General features: G+C 36.6%; 1 protein-coding gene across 1 annotated transcript in view; it reads right to left on the bottom strand.

The window, feature by feature from the left end:
- The window catches only part of UBE2G1 (ubiquitin conjugating enzyme E2 G1), a 119,175-nt gene that overhangs the window by 41,756 nt on the left and 59,348 nt on the right, over positions 1–18,071 (bottom strand). The window contains exons 2-4 of the mRNA XM_073234988.1: positions 8,768–8,815; positions 8,556–8,658; positions 172–269 (exon numbers count right to left, since the gene is read on the bottom strand). Coding sequence (XP_073091089.1) covers positions 172–269; positions 8,556–8,658; positions 8,768–8,813 — 247 coding nt within the window. The 5' untranslated portion in view covers positions 8,814–8,815. The remainder of the gene's footprint in view (positions 1–171; positions 270–8,555; positions 8,659–8,767; positions 8,816–18,071) is intronic.

Raw genomic sequence — 18,071 nt, 5'->3', positions numbered from 1 at the left:
TAATCTGTCACTCCTTCCCTTCTAATACAAGGCCATGGGTACAATGACACAATGAACTTTTGAAACTTCTAAGCAATTTCATTGAGAACTACATCTTTTCTGTTAATCATGAAAACTTTAGTGACTGGCTACCATACTTGCAAAAACAAAAGTAAAACTAGATAAACTCACCATTTGGATGCCAGATTTCTGTAATGAACTTCATTTTAGGAGGCCGGAGGGGATAATCTTTTGGGAAAGTGAGATGAGCCTTAAAAACACCACCTTCACTGGAAAAAAGAACGAAAACAAGTTTTACCTAAGTTCTTTCTTCTAAGTAGACAATTATTAAAAGAAACCTAAAACAAGGGTGCTAGTGCTAACCTTACAAATAAAGTAAGTTAAAAAAAATCTGGATTTAGTAGTTTACTTACTACTAAAATACCCAGTTTAATAAACTATCATATGTACCACATTAAACTCTAAAGAAGCTAGTTAAATATAAGAAATACCTTTAAAAAAGGCATCCAGATCAGATCACATTATTGCTGGGCTACAACCCTTTCTATCATTTTCCATTGTGCTTAAAACAAAATTCAGCAGGTTGAACATTGCCTATAGGGCCAAGCTGCCAGTTTCTTTATGTAGATAGATCTCAAAGTACCACTCTTCGCTTTGTTCCAGCTAGCCTTCTTCCCGTTCCTCAAACACATCAAACTCTTTCTCATCTCAGAGCTTATGCCATTTTGTTCCCTGTCTGGGAACCGGTGTGCTTATCTTCCTCATCCATTCATTCACCCATTTATTCATCTCATCATTTAACAAATTATTCATCTCATCATTTAACAAATATTTATTCAGCCTTTATGTCAGAGACTAGGAGTATAACAGTCTCTCAAGGAGTTTATATTCTAGTGACTTTCCAAAGTAGTACTGTGTAGCAGACCTTTCTGCACATGGGCAAGGTTTTATATTCACACTATCCATAGGCAGCCACTAGCCACTTGAAATATGGCTAGTGCAACTGAGGAACTGAATTTCAAATTTAATTTTAATAGCCACATGTGACTAGTGACTGCTGTATTAGATTAATTCCAGAGCACTGCCACTTACTTAGGAACTCTTCTTGAAGAATGTCAAAGCCACCGAATGAATTCAATACGTAAACAATGAAAACCAATGAGATCAAGCCAGTCTTAGGGGCAAACGTGACTTAGAATTCCTGCCTTGTGTCCTTGGTACTAGCGGTTTCCTCTGAAACAACCTCTTCCCCCTGTCATCATTCAGAACTCAGCTTAAATGTTACCACTTGAGAAAGATTTTACCTGTCTATCCAATCTTAACTAGCCACTGTGTCCCTCTGTCGCACTGATCTCTTTTCATTTCTTTACTGCAACAGCAATCTGCACATTTGATTCTTTTATTGTTTAATATACAGTCCATCAGAACAGGGTCATATGATTGTGTTTGTTTCAGATCAGTGAGAAATGGAATTCTCAATTCGTTAAACGAACATACATTGATTATTTGCAGGCAGCACTGTTCTATGTAAAAGGATACAATGGAGAACAAGATATTAAAGGTCACTGGTTTCATGACACCATTTTAGTGCCAAGGAAAATATCAAGAAAAATAGAAATAATAAGTAATGGAATGATATGAATGAGCAATCTATTGTTAAATAAACTTTAAAAACCACAAGTATCTATAGAATAAGCCCATTTGTCTTAAAGGGAAAAAAAAACAAGGGCATGTTGTATACAGAGAGAAAAATTTCTGAAAACATTGTAACAATGCATAACAGCTGTTAACGATAGAGCACAGAATTATGGGATCTTTTACTTTGCTTTGTACATTCCAATATAGCTTGAATTTTAACCACAAACAACTACTAATTTTTATTGCCTTTTTGTGATCACATAAATAAGGAGGGAAGGGGGGTGCAGTGTGCTTAAAAATAGGAGAAAGGTAGATCACTAATACCAAATACTTCTGAATATTCACGAAAATCCACTGTACTCTGAGTAGAGTAAGTAATCTTGTTAATACAATTTAGGTAAAAGCAGTAAGAAAAAGACTGCAAAGGATTAAAGAAGGAATGGGGTAGTAAGGAACAAGCATATTATGAACAGGACAATTTGGTTAAGTTGAATAACTAAAGAAGATGGCAAATAGATGGGGAGATGGTACACAAATGCTTTAACAGACAAGAAAAAACCTCATTTGTTTGCAAGGAAATGGGAGGGTGCTGGCAGAAAGACTAGAGATACTCAGAAAAGAAATAACTGTGAAATCAGAAGAAAGAAAGAAAATAAGGGTAATAAAGGGCCTAACCAAGAAAAAGAAATAGCATCTTTTCCTTCTGTGCAAGAAGAAAAACAAGAGTGAATGCAGTACAGATATCCAGGAATAGAAAGGAAGAAAAATGATAAATTTTATCTGTGCCTTACAGCTTTTATTTTCAGAATTTATAAGATTATCTATGGAAGGGGAAAAAATATTAAGATTCCAGAGAAATAGAGACTGGATGGAATAGCTGTCATGAAGAATACCTTACACCTTTGATAGGAGATGAATCTGTCTTCTCAGGCTATGTTAACCCCAACTGTCTAGTAAGTCAGGGCCAAAGCTGGCCTTAGGAAATACTAATTATATAGACTACGTTTTTCAAACTGAGGATGCAAAACCCATTGAGTGAGTCACTAACCAGTTTTCTTTTTAAACAAGTAAAAACAGACTAGAAAACACAAGCCCTTCTAACAAGTAGTTTGTTTCAGTTACATTATCTACATGCACATTTCTATTCACTAAAATGTATACATGAGTATACTCTGGGTATGATGTAAAATATTTCCAATTATGGGTTGTGAAACAAAAAGAAGTTTGAAAGCCACAAATTCAGAGAATAGCCAAGAATCTAAAAGGACATCAAAACAGCTGCCCCAAAGCCCATGCACCTTATTCTACTGGTAAGGACATTTTCCTCAATATTGTTAGCTTTCCTACTCTGGTTAGATCTACTTAAAAGCTTTGTATTAGGTGACTGGAATCTTTATCATTAAAAATTTCCTTAGTTACTTTCAATCTTTAAAATATCAAATTTAATTAGCAGGATTATCCTAAGAAGTTTAAAAGCACACAATTTTCACTGTCTGCTGCCCTCACCCATTCTGAACCATGCTATTCCTTATTGTTTTTCTCCTATAGGTAGACTCCTTAACTTCTCCTTTACCTGGGAAATCCTACCTATTTTTTTTTAAAGACTAGCTCAGTAGTTCCAACTTGTAGGTGTGGACTTCTAGTAAACAGCCACATCAGCAGAGAAGAACTTAAAAACCCACAGGTATAAGACGTTATAGACTAACTAAACATTAACATGTCTCACAGTCACTATGTTTCAAATATACAAAGATGCTACTGTGATAAAATGGAATTTAAAAATTTCCCCTTTCATTTTGTATTCTCTTAATCAGATACTAATAGTGTAATTACTAGCATGACATTAAAAAAGAGGTATACAACAACAGTTTCAGTTGAAATGGTTGAGGAATCTAGCTTAGTTCAAGTTTCTTCTATGAGGCTTCCTTTCTGTTTTTGAATTAAATCACAAAAATCTTACAAGGATCTGATCCTATATTCTGCCATATTTACTTTAATGATATACTTGTGTATGCTGCTGTCTGAAATTTTATTCAACATTGTTCTTTTATATATATTCCTGTAGATCATCTGTCTCTTGTTCATTCATTTTACCTGCTACATTTCACAATTAATCCATTACACTCTTAAGATATTCGGCTGCTTCCATCTTTTGCTATTACAAGAAATAGAACACTAAACATTCTGAATACTTCCAAGGCATAGGATTTTTACCCTAGAAACGAAACAGCTAAAATGAAATTTAATTGTTCTAAGTCACACAACTCTTAAAAGTGGTAGTCAGAAGCTAAATGGAAAAAGTCCCCAAGGCCCATTTTCTTAAACAGTAAATGATAAATGGGCATGGTATTGCCATTGATCCTGTTTCTGAGATGCAGGCACAAGGCTCATTACCTCTAAAATTTTGTTATAGAATATATGGCTTGTGTCTCTAAGTCTTAAAACTATAAAAGAACTTTGGTACTGTAAAAGTATATTAATTAGAAAGTTTGGTTAGCCAGCTCTACATTTTCTAAATCCACCCCTCAAGGTAAGGCCATACTATAAAATAGATATAATCTTAAGATTTTCCAACAAAATTTCACACCATTGCCAGCGGTAAGAACCAAAATTATTAAGTTTACTTCTTGGACAGACTGGCCATTTAGTGACTGAAGAAAAACAGAATAAAAGATAAAAGAAGGTATACATTCATCATTCACTAACACAAACTTACAAAATTTATAATTACACGATGATATATGGGTCTCCTCAACTTTCTCTGGCTGTCCACACTACTTGATAATCAGTAGTCTGAAAACAGCAGGTATAATGCCCCAGCTTCAGAATGTCTTTCACAGAAAGACAGCCTTAAGAGTATAGTCTTAACAGCACTGGCAAGATTAATTAATGGACAGAGCAATAATAAAAATTTAATACTCTGTAAAGATAAAAATAATGACTAAACACTCACGGCTATTATCAGTCTCAAATAAAGTAATGTTGAATATATGTTATTGATTACACAGATCATGTAGCACTTGGAGTGCCCTCTAGTGACCAAATGGGGGCTGATGATGCCCCCATTAAGTAACATACCAACTTTTAAAGAACTTCAGTATTAATTCTTTCATTACATATATGAGCTAAGTATTAAGTGGTGAGTTTAATCACAGGTTTGGGTACCATCTACGCCTACATCAACTTACTTTCAATTCCATAATCCCCTCCCCATCATCATCAGCCTCTGTTTCTCTTCATAGGCAGTTATTCCCACTTAAGGTCAGTCTATGTATTCATGACAAATAGCATTCCTCAAACAACTACAATATGGCCCCTAGCCTCTTCACTCCACTAAAATAACTACCAAAAAAACCCCACTAATTTCCTTACTATTGTATCAGCAAACTGGATTCTTGATACTTTATTCTTGGTAGCATTTTAGATACCTTAAATAAAGCATTTTCCTCTATACCTTTCTGGCTAATTTCCTCTGCTTTTCTCAGGGTCTTGCCCTAGGAACCTGTGCTGTCTCTGTATCCACTGAGCAAAGGCTCATCAACTTCCCACTTACTGCCACGTCAACCCAACTCCCAGTCCTTTTTTTTACACCAGACAAAATTTTTCTGTAACATTGCTAAGAACATATTTTTTGTTGTAGAAATACAATACAAGTGAGCTGAAGGAAAATAAAAACCATAAACACAAAGTTATGATACTTTGTAATTTGATACACATTCTAAAATGTAAACCTAACTAGTTAACTCCTGCTGTCAAATTCCTTAATGGTTATGTTCTGTTCCGTACATAAGATAAATCCAAACTCTTCAACAGTGTTTATAAACCTCAACTAGCCCCTCAGCTCCCTATCCAACTTCATTTTCAATTTATACATACTTTACTCAGTTGCCACACCCTTGTTCCCATCCATTATTTTCTAGGCCCATATATACACAATTCTCCCTCCTAAGAAATGCTTAATCCTAGCTTCCCTTCCACGTAACCCCCCACCTCTTACTGTCAGAGAATATCTGTCTAGTTAATTCTCAACCTAGCTGTTGACAGCCCCAAATCTCTTCCATCCCAGAATAATTAATCTAAACCAACTGTGGCAATCCCATTCATCTTGGCAATTACTAGATAAAGAAACTCAAGTGACTCAACTCTGACAAAGGAGACAAGAGGCAGGGTCTGCTGGAGAGCTTCTGGGGTGGGGGTGAGGGGAGATTGCTACATTTCATTCTACATATGAAATACATAAAACACAAGAAGAAATTACCCTCTCTTCTTCCTTGGAGTGATATTCTGAAATGCTCAAAACTTGTAGCCATTTTGCTACTTACGTCAGGACAATAAATTCCCTCACTTTCTAAGCCAGTTAGAATCAGATTTTTGTTGTTTGTAGCCAAAAGCCTACAAACTAATATAGATACTAACTCTTCAGTTCCCACTTTAGACATCTCTTCCTCTGGGAAAAATGACCAGACACATTCAAAATCCACCCAATGAGTTCCTGTAATACCCAATGCCCACTGCCATTGTGGCTATCATCAAAGTTTATTAAATTACTATGAAATGATCTATTTTGCCAACTAAAGTGCAACCTCTTCAGGAGTGATGACTATCAGCTAATTCAAGATCATGTTCCCAGCATCTAGTATGAGAGTGCTCAAAAAAACATTTGAGAACTAAATGAATGAGTAGTTTAAATGCCAATGTAGTGCTTTATTTTTGCAACTATTGTAAGAAATGGCCAGAAATGATATCCTTGACTCAGTACATCTTAATAAAGCTTAAACCTCTTTTTTGAAGGCTTTAAAAATAATTTTATAACTTCCAGCACATGAATTTTAGAAAAGGTCATTAATAAAAAGGATTAATATCCAGGTAATTTGGGATAATTATTATAATGTCTATCAACTGAATTAAGGTTTGATTACTCACAGGATGCTTGAAGTACGTGTGGCACTGAGAATAAACTACAGCCCAGGTGCCACCGGCGCTCGCATCAGGAAGGGACAATGCAGAAGTGGCCACCTGTTGTCGCATCAGTAAGTCCACATTCCAGAGTAGCTGCCACATATGCTTCTGCCATCCATATCTCAGATCAAGAGCCAGCACTGTTTAAATGTATACTGAAGGCCAGAAATAGTTTTTTATTGGTGGAAAGAATGGCCTGTTAATTAGTAAGTATTAAAAAGTTCTTTCTGGTGAAACTGGAGGTACACAATATATGTACATGGACCAGTAGAAATTTTTAGAGATACTTGCCACCACTGCATGGAAAAAGTCTAAGAATTCTTTGAGGTCCTTAGAGATGGAGCTCAACTCTAGATGCCTAATCAGTCCTCTATTCAGACACTAGAAGAATTTATCTCATCATATCAACCATAAGAGTAACAAGATTTTGTCATTGGAATATCAGTGTCTCCCCTAGTTAACTTTCATGCAATGTGTTTTGATTAAAAATCCTACAAGAACGGGTCTGAACTTCATCAGCCTCATAAACCAGGCTGTATATATGGTTCTTATGTGTGAAATTTGGTAATAAATTTGCTTTCAAACAGTATTATGGTTGTCAGGGAACATCTCTGGGATGGCTACTAGTTTATCTTCCAAACTAACACTGCAGAAAGTCCTGACTAAATTGAGTTAGTATTCAAGAATTACCAATGTAAACCTATCACTGGGAAATATATCAGCAAAAATTCTGATTGGCAATAGTTGTGACAAAACCGTATCATTTTGTTCAAGCTATAGAAACCCAGAAATCTACACTACAGCTCAACTCTGTATATCATATACCAGTTTGCTCTGGTATAGAAATAGCCATGAATTTTCTTTTCCATCAGGTATTTTATAGTGGGGGGAGGAGTTATCATCTTAAAACACCTAAAATGAAACTACTTGATCACCACTGGGTTAAGTATAGTCCCCAAGAAACTCATACGTAGATCTGTCCCTGCTGTCCCTTGGTTGTAATGGCTTTGAGAAGGTTGTTGCATTTTTTCCCAAACTCCCATTTCTATAAAGAAAAATGGAACTTGTACCAGTCACACTAACTTCAGGTAGTCATGATTCATCCTATAGAACAATAAATCTTAGTAAGTTTAAGTTAGTCTGCAAACACTCAAAGCAGAAGACTGTGGTCTTTCTAAAAATGTATTACATAAAATATTTTCAGAAATTCCGTCTCTTTTTCTATTGCTCTTGGATTGTTCTGTTGTCTATCTTTACATCGTTAATAGTGATTAACTATACAAATCACTTTAATAATCTGGGAAAAGGTGAATATTAGTATAAGGTCAGAACCCCAAAAAAGTTTTGACCAGTTTTCTGTGGAGGACCAAATAAAGAACTGTCACTCACACTGATGATCTTGAAAGCTCTTTCCAAGCTGCTTAAGATACTTTATATATATATATATACACATACACTATTATATATGAAAATCTCCCAGATATAATATTATGCTTTAATTAAACTGATAAAGTATTAAGAATGATAAAGCATTGCCTTTAAATTTGTAATGTTCCTTTTGCAGGGCAAGGCACAGTAAGCACAAGGAAAGGGAGGAGAGCAAAATATTTGAGTAAAGCATTTTGCTTTTCCCTAACCTGCCCAAATTAATCCAGTATCTGCAATACAAGGTATTATTTATATAAAACATCACATTAAAGATAGCTTTTCTGTAATAAACTTATTCCAGGTATCAATACCTGAACTTCTGAAACTATTATATACTTAAGAAAGCAACAGATTTTACACATGAGAGTTTCAAGCAGAACACAAAAAGCCTAGACATGACCTTTCAGTACAAATACTAAACACAGCCATTTTGAGGACTCTCTCAAAAATAATTTCACTCCAGTTTGCCAAAATTGTTTATATTCCAATTATTTAGATCTTTATTTTGATAACAGTTCCATCATACTTACTAAAGCGTGTCTGGAGGACCAATAATAAGGACTTCCCATCGGTAGAGATCATTATCATCTATTAAGCCTGCTGAAAAGCCTTCCACTGGATTTTTGTTAAGTTCTGTGGAAAAAGAAAAAACTGATCAAGACTTTTAGCACATTTTTACCCAACAGAAAAATGAAAAAACTTGAATATATGTTACAAATTCTGTATTATTAAATGGATATACCTGGCTCCATTAGCAAAATGCTACCTGATGGCCAACACATTTCCATTTCTGTAACACAAGGAAACAATGGATAAAGCAAACTATCCAGAAACCAGCGTCTACTGTCCGTTTAAACTTGTACCCTGGTTTCCTACTACGTTCTTACCATTCTAGGTAGCCCTTTGATGGGTATAGAGGTATAATGTATAGATAGCTTGTCAAAAAACTGATATCCAGGCCCAACCCCTAGAGATTCTGGTTCAGAGGGAAATCAAACCAGCACTTCTGGTAATTCTTCTGCTGTGTTCTTAGGGTGCACTTTCAGAAACACTAACAGAGTGCCTAATATATTTTCACAGGCATTTCCTGAGCTTAACCAACCTTCATTTACACTAGTATCTGACTCTACCTGACAAGTCCTCTCTAATCTTGAGGATATACATCTACAGTTGGTGTTCATGTATGGCCCATCAGACTCCGAGCACAGAGAGAGCAGAGGCTACGTATCCTGTCTGTGCTGATCCCTCCGCTGGCTACAGCTTCTAGCACACAGGAGTGGCTTAAGAATGACAGCTAGAGTCTACAGGAATGGCAGTGACATCGTGAAATTTTTCTCTTCCAAGAGTGTGCTGGCATGGATGAGGACCATGGAGGGCTGGGGACAAAAAAAAAAAAACAGAGGTAAAGGACTAGTGAGGTGGTGGGACACAAGCCAACTGGGGACTAAAGGAACAGGTAAAGAGAAAGTGAATGCTTCCTGAAAAGACAGGGCTTAATAAAGTAAGGACCTACTGATGGTGAGTATCATGTAAGGATTTTCTTAAGACAGCTTTAATAAGGTATAATTGAAGTTTAGTGAACTGCACATTTTTAATTATATAATCTGATGTAGTACACTGATATACATATACTTCTCTGAAGCCATTACCATAATCATGTTAGTGTGTGTACTGATTGGCTCAAAATGACAAGTGGAAACAAAACAGGCTAGAGGAAAGCAGTTCAGAAAGGACTTGCTGGGAGTCTGAACAGGTTTGTAATTCCCATTTATCTCCTGCCATCATCCTCAAGGAGGTCATTCTAATGATAGAAGTAGGTGTGATACAACTCAGAGTGCTTTTATTATAAAAGATTGAACAAAGTATGTTAGTAACTGAGAAGAGGATACTAACTTTTTGAGGAATCATATGTAGTGTTCAACAACTAGGATTTAAATACCCCAACATGCCAGTGAAACACAGAGCATCAAAAATGAAAGGTTTTTTTATATTTAAACATAATTGGCTGCTTCTCTCAAAATCTGAGGGGAGATTTTTTTTAAGTCTAATATTTTTGCCTAATGGGCAAAGTAGACTTTTATTAGTTTTAAATCAATACTGTTATTTCAAAACACAAGAAATGACTTTTTACTTTTAAATAGCTATTCTATGCTATAAAAAAAGGGTAAGGTACTGAAAATACAAAGACATTTAGATAGGGATTGCATTTCAATCTTGTTATTTTGTTTATGCATTTAAATACCGCATGTCATATATGTTGCAGACATACTGGAAAAGAGCTGAAACGGCTGCTTTTACTGTCAATTGAGGAACAGAGCAGAGCACACACAACTGCAATATGGGCACTAATTTTCTACACTGAGAGTCCTTTTTCCAGATGAACACATAATTAGATCATTTTTTTCCCAACACTGCATATGCAAGAGTCTTTGTAAGATTCTATAATTTATCCAGAATCACACAACTGCTACATTTTCCATCAGAAGTCCAATGAAGTTTTATAGAACAGATGGGTAAGACCTGAAATTAGCATAAATGGTCAAAATTACCCTTGAAAATGTCCTTACCTTTCCCATAAAGTATATCATTGCTTCTCATTTTTGTCAACACACTCAAGTTCTTAAGTCTTTTGTACACTTTTTGCACACTTTTCTTCTACGGGAGTTACTGTATACACTGCTTGTTTCATATTAAGTAATGCAAAAGCAATGTTGAAGAATACCCAACATCTCACCTGTCATAGCTTTTGCCACTAGCATGGAGCCACATCTGTCAAGATCCACAGGTATTTAACAGGTATTATCTATCTATAATGGCAGATCATTACCATACCTTTATGAACGCCTCCTGCAAGGTCCAGTTCAAGTACTATCATCTTCCATGAAGCCTTCCTGGAATAATTTACCAAGTAGTCTTCTTTTGACTTCTGCTAAATTCCTACTAATTATACTTTTAGTCTGCACTACCATAATCATTAATCTGCATTGCATCACCTAATACTTGACTATACCAGCTCATAACTCCCAGAGAAATAAACAGGCTATTACAACATGTAGTAAATGCTCCAACATAAGTAGAGGAATTGGAGGGGCACAAAAGAAGGGAACATTATAATCATTAAGAGACAGAAAAGGCTTCTGAAAAGAGACACCTAAAATAAGACAAAAGGATTTGGCCGAGGGGAGGGGGTGGGAGGAGGGTAACAAGGTTTAGAAACATGAGCATATACAAAAACTTGAAATACAGAAATCAGTATATAGCTAGAATAAAAGTATTGGGGGGTGTGGAGTAAACTGCAGAATTTTCAGAATCTCCCACCTGGCCTTAGTCCATTTACATATCAATAGTTGTTTATAGCTGCGGGAGTCGGGCAAGGGGTAGAGAGATAATGGTCATTCTCTCCTCCCCTCCTTTCCTGGTACTAATTGGTTTGGTGTCTGCCAGTCACCAAGGACCCGCCAATGTAGTTCCTTGCAGAAGGAGCGCGCAGGAAGTAGAGAGAGCACCCGAGGCGGCGGCGCGAGAGCGGCAGCCCGAGGAGACAGACGGGCCGGGCCTAACGAGCGAATTTGAGCAAGCTGTGCGCAATTAAAAAAAAACAAAAACGGTTTCTCCCAACCTATCCTTTCCCTTGAGTTACTTCAGTTTCACTGGTTTCATCCGGGAGTCGCAGGGCCAGGAACATCTTTCCGCCCTGGAACGACAGGTGGGGATTCAGTTGAAACTACAGAGAATGTCAGAAGCTGGATAGCAAAGAGCCTTTGGAAACTACGGAAGTTTGAACTTTATCTGTGGGTGAAAAGTGTAGAGGGTCATAGGTAGATGAAATTCAAGCAGGCTTTTTAATGAGAAAGGCCAAAGAAATAAATTTAAACATCCTATCTACATTTATATGTTGTTGGGAATTCCTCACACTACATTCAAACCCAGGTGGATTACAGATATAAACAATCAAACTAAAATGAGAAACTAAAGAAAGCTAAAAGAAAACAAATTTTTTAAACATAATTAATCTTGGGTGTGAAAGGACACAGAACTGAACTGTCAGATTATACTACAGAAAATATTTTAAATCCCGTATAGCAATAAAGTTTAAATGCAAATGAAAGACTGGGAGAGAATATCTCCAACAAAATAGGTAAAAAAATCTAATATCCCTAATACAAATAACTCAAAAGAAAGGGGAAACATGCAAAGCACACATCAGCTGGAAAACATAAACAGCTAAGAAACACAAAACCAAGAGCGCCTGTGCTTGGGTTTCTATTTATATTCTTAAGGTATTAGAAAGAAATTTTGAATGTGATAAAGATGAAGATCTTTTCTGAACGCTACTTGGCCAGAATTAGAGCTAGAAAGAGCTAAAAAGAAAGATCTCTTTCTCCCAAGTCATGAATGCTAAAACAAAACTTTAAGGTTCCAAAGTAGGTAAGCCTAATTAATAGTTATTTCAAATCAGGACACTAGTTTTTTTTTTCTTTTTCTGGAAGACAGAAAGGAGAGTAGTATTTGGGAGGAAGCATGAAAGGGGCTGGTAATGGCATGCTGTACATAATATTTAAGCAGTTTTCTGTGGGCATATTTCAATTTTTAAAACTCAGTAAATCCTGGAGTGTCACATAATTGTTAAATGACAGTGACGTATGCATGCTGTGAATCTGTAAATCACTGTGGGCCAGAGGGTCTACAAACCATGAATAAAAAGGAAACCAAGGTCAAGAAAGTGACCTTGAGAAAATTATTTGGGTAGGTACACATAATGGGAAATAATGCATGAGCAGACTTGCTGTGAGTTATTATTCAGGAATAAGACTAAATCAAAGAGAATGGGACAGCATATGAAAAGGAAAACCCTATAGTCCTGAATTTGAAAGTGTCAGTATGAAGTCATGATACGGCTTTAAAAATGCTGAGCTCTGTGACGGGTAAGATTCCTCAAGGGAGGAACAACCTAAGACAGGCACAGTCGCATCGGGGCCATCAGGTGAGAAATTGGGGATCAACAGAGGTGAGGCTTAGAACCTCACCCCCCTGTTTTGAGAGAAATCTGCATCCGTGGATGTTTTATTGCCCTTGTCTAGCTTGGATTAACACTTAGTCTACAGGCACACACCTGATCATCTAAATTTGCTCTCTTACAGCACTAAACTGTTTTCTACCTTTATCTTGCATCTACCTACCACTTCAGCATTTTATTAAAAATAATAATATTAATAATAATAAGGGAGAATTGTGGGATTCACATATAAATCAAGTATAAAAATCAAACGAATATTCATATTTGACCTGATTGTTTATAGCTCATAATGTGTGATCAAAACTGAAAGTTTCTGTGATGACTGCCCTTGTACTGTTCACCATGTAAGAACTTATTCACTATGTAACAACTTGTTCACCATGTAAGAGCTTGTCCATTATGCTTCAGAAGATTGGAGACTGACGAGAATTAGGCTTGGGGTGGATTAATGATTGTACATTGAGCATTGAGTCCCCTATACAGAATTTTATTGTTGTTAACAACCATTTGATCAATAAATATGAGAGATGCCCTCTCAAAAAAAAAATGCTGAGCTCTGTGAACTGAAAAGGTATAGAAATAATGAATAACCCTGTAGCAATGAGCAACCCTAAGTGCCCAGATTATTGCTCCAAATATGACAGACCACAAAGAAACCAGGGCCCTTCAGAGCATGGTTGGTTTTCTACCCCCATTTCTCAGAGACACACACTGAAATATTTACAGACAAATGATGATGTTTGTCATAATAGACAGGCACAGAGATAAAAAACGACTGGCTGTGACCTAAAAACTGCTGCAGTTAGATAAGTACACACACCTATGTAACCTATCAGTCTATCTACATTTAAACCTATCAGTCTATTTTGGTATTGTTGTATGTTTAAACTTTTTCTCAATAGAATTTTTCAAAAATCATGATGAGAAGGGAGTTTACTGTAGTCTAAAATAATGCTTTACAATATTTTGTCAATTGGGTAAAAATAAACCTTCACTGAGCCTCAGCAAAAATAGGTCTCAGCATAACAACATTCAAAGATCCAACTATCTGTCAATTCATACCTGGCTATAATAAAATAAGCTACTTGAACTGTAAATATACTTTGCTAAGACCAATGGCTGACTACGTCTAACTGCTAAAAGGCCAGATACAAATTGGTATTTTTAGCCCTGCACTGGTTTTCCTTTATGTCTGGTGGTTGTGGTTTCCTGCGCCAGGGAATGTGCATTCCTGTCAGGTTTATTTATGTAACACACAGCTGGCTATAAGGTGCATTTCTGTAAAATGACTATTTTACACTGGCTTCATTCTGAACTTTAGAAATCACAGATAGAACTGTTTATCCGGACACTATATAATTACTCCTCCTAAGTATTGAGATGGTTTGTCAAAATAATTTTGGCTTTACTACTAAAGGGCTAAATTACCATATTAATTTTAAGCATAAAGCACCACAAACCAAGCAAGTCACCAAAATTAACAGAAAGCATTCCTTCCTCCAAGCTTCCATTAATTAATCAATATTGACAAAGTAATGGATCAACAAACAACTTGCAAAGGTTTATTTATATTTCCTTTATATATTTTATGATGCATTAATTTTATATTTACAGACTTTTGGCAGAATCTTCGAGTTTGCTTAAAGGTGTAATTTTCTTTCTTCATACCATGCCAGGGGGTAGGCCTATGACCAGCAGATTTCCTAACACACATTTCGACCCACTATGAATTTCTTTCACCAAGCTTCAACAACATGAGAAATACAGAGCAAACAACAAAACAAGTCAGAGATCCTATCTTGCAAAGATTTTGCCAATATGTTCCTAAAAGAATTTGCTCAGCACAATTCTGGACATTCCTAAAATAACACTTTAAGGAAGCTCTGCTACCTGCAATATTTCACCATGCTCATACCCTCTTCAAACACATTATCTAAGGATTCTTCAACATTAAGTCCTAAATATGTTGTTGCTTGTGCTTAAAGATAGTAGCATCATACATCTCTGCCACGATTTGCTAAAGCAGGATCCCTCACAGCAAGAAACTGATATACCTTGAAGCTACAAGCTTTACATAAACTTCAGCCTATTTTGTGATCGCACCTATTTTTTAGAAATAAATTTATAGCAAGACTGGGGGAACTTTCGAATTACACTTCCCATATTTGGACCATATTTGGGCACAGAGTCAGTCAGACCTGGGTTTGAATGGCAACTCTCACTAGCCTTTACCATCTTCAACAAATCACTTTTTTTCTTCTTTTTTGAGTCTCATATTCCTCATCAGTAAAGTATGATAAAACCCATGACAGTACTACGAGACAGATGAGAGATACTGTATATGCAAAAGACTGTCCAACCAGAGTACCACAAATACCTGTTTTCTTCCTTTAAAATTGCTCATTAAACAACAGAACATAACATTCTTTAGAATCTAGAGGACAAATATTTCTTGTTGTATTACCCACCCCCAAATACCACACCCAACTATGTTTCTAGTGGGAGCTGTCAAACAAGGTCCCCATACCCCTACCATAAGAATGAGTGAATGCTGTACAGGCAGATTACTTTGAACTGAAAAAGCAACAAGGCCCAAAGAACTCAGCAAGATACTGACCCCCAACCGCACCAACTTCATAAGAATTTAGATAGAGGAACTGCTCTTGAAGGAGCTATCACTATAGCTGCATTATTATGTAAACTAGGGGTGCTAGACAGGGACAGATGTGGTTAAATCTGTCAACATTTCTGTGTTCCATGTTTCTGTGTGGCCCATCAAGTATTTTGTTTATCATTTACTCCTGTGAATTACTTCCCTTTTCCTTTTAAGTCCCAGACCCTTACTCCTTTTTCTCATTGGCTCAGGATGACAGTACCTTATTGCCCCTGTCTTTGGAACCTGTGTCTATGACTTCCCTAGACGTACATGATTATACTTTGGTTTTTTCCCCTGTTAATCTGTCTTCTGTCAATTTGATTATTAGACCAGTGAGAAGAACCTTGAGGGGTAGAGGAAATTTCTTCTTCTCCAAGAATGAATACTGACTCAAGCCAATAGAGTGAGATCTTCCAGAGGATTTTTCATTCTAGTTGGAATTGTAGGAAAGTCCCAATCCATGAGGAAGCTGTGCTATAAAAGCCTGAGAGCTGCCAAAAGCCACAGTTCAAATCTCAAGGAGAAAGCTGATATGGGAAAATGAAGCCAAAGTGGAACTGTGTAAGCCAAAGTAAGCAATGGGAAAAGAGATCCTAACAGAATTCTAGTTTCTCACACATGGTACCACTCCTGCCTTTCTATACATTTGGTTAAGGTCATATTTCCTTTTTGGTTTAAACTTATTCAATTTGTAGTGTACCTTTTTCTCCATTCAAAGTCTTCTTTTTAAGCTTACATACCTGTTGGTCTCTAGACAATTTCCCCTCTAATACTTTATAGCAGTGGTTCTCAACTTTCCTTTCACCCTCAACCACATCACGCAGGATACAAGTGGGCCTCAGCAGGCATGACAGGGTATGACCACCTTCAGGACAGGTGAATGGAAGTGTCTATTACTACTGCCACCAAGTGATGGTGAGAATCATTAATTGCCTTACTTCATCCTAATTTTCTTAAGTATTGCTCAAATTATGTTCTCTGGGCATAAAACTTTCAAAAATGGGTTCGTTAAGCTCCTATCTCCTTATCTACTTGTTTTTGCACAATAAAACTAAACTTACTCCACTTCACATAACAATAAAGGAAATTTGCTTTCTTTGCATTCACCTACTCCCAAGGATTGAGCAACCTCAAAGTGAAGTTTACATCTCCTTACTATCAGTCGCAGGAAAAGCCTCACAATAAAAAACCTGGCAAAACTATGAGGTTCTTGAATCTCCACTCCAATTTACTTCAACCACTTAATAATATATACAAAAACCCAGGAAGACTTCAGAAAAATAGTGTCAAAAAAATTACAGAAATATGATCTTTTTTAAAAAACTGAAAGACATTATAAAGCAACACAGACCTTAAAAGCAGGCTGAAAGAAAAGAAGAACAACAAAGACAGGGATTACTTTATCAGGAAAAAAAAAAATTTCTTTTTAAGTAAAAACCACAACTAAAAAGAAATCATGGTCCTAACTTCAAGAAATCATGAAAATGAATGAAATGAAAACATGAACGGTTACATAGTTAAAGAGAGAAAAGAAGACTTACATTAAGTGTAATCGGTATTCCTCAAGAGATTAGAATATAAAAATGTCTTAAATATATAAAACTCCTATAATAACTAAATTATGCAGACTAAGAACATACTCCACAACAGAGGAAAAAACTGGTACAGAACTGAAAGGAAAGGAGCGACACACAGCAGCAATTCACCGGAGAATTCTGCTTTATTAGGGAAAGGTGCTGGGTTATATAGGAAGGGGCATGAATTGATTGAGGTGTCACTTCTACGGGGCTGGTGGCTGTTGGCTAGGTGCTGGGATTGGGAGGGGGGCGAGAGGTGATTGGGCTTCAGGTGGCGCCGGCGGGAACCGAGGACCCCCCGAAGAGAAGCCGGAAGTTTGCCATCTTACTGGTGGGGGCCTTTCAAGAACCACCACCACCAAAAAACATCTATCAAATGGGAGGTATCAAGCTTTAAAAATAAACAATATAATGGGCAGCCAAGCAGGAAAAAAGCAAGTCAAATGTAGATAGGCAGATAAAATCACATTATCCCCAGACTTCTCACAACACTCAACAGGAATGAATAACCACAGAATTCTGAGTTAAAGTGTGTAACATGAACAATAAGGTGGAAAGAGGATGGTAATAAGTATTCCCAAGTATTGTGAACTTGACTTAAGTGCTATTTTGGGGGGTGGCGTGGGCGGGGACGGAAGGGAACTGCTGGGAAATGAATCAAACAATTCTGTAATAGAAAAACCAAAGTCAGGTGACCAGTATACTTACCGCAGGTGAACATGTAAATAGACCTAAACAACTCATGAATATATTATTAATCTTGAAAATGTGAAACCAGTTCCTCCCTGGCCCCTAA

This window comes from Manis javanica, chromosome 4 (genome assembly GCF_040802235.1).
Source record: "Manis javanica isolate MJ-LG chromosome 4, MJ_LKY, whole genome shotgun sequence".
Taxonomy (NCBI): Eukaryota; Metazoa; Chordata; class Mammalia; order Pholidota; family Manidae; genus Manis; species Manis javanica.
Note: the sequence above shows the minus strand (reverse complement) of the source record. Positions and strands in the feature narration are given on the sequence as shown.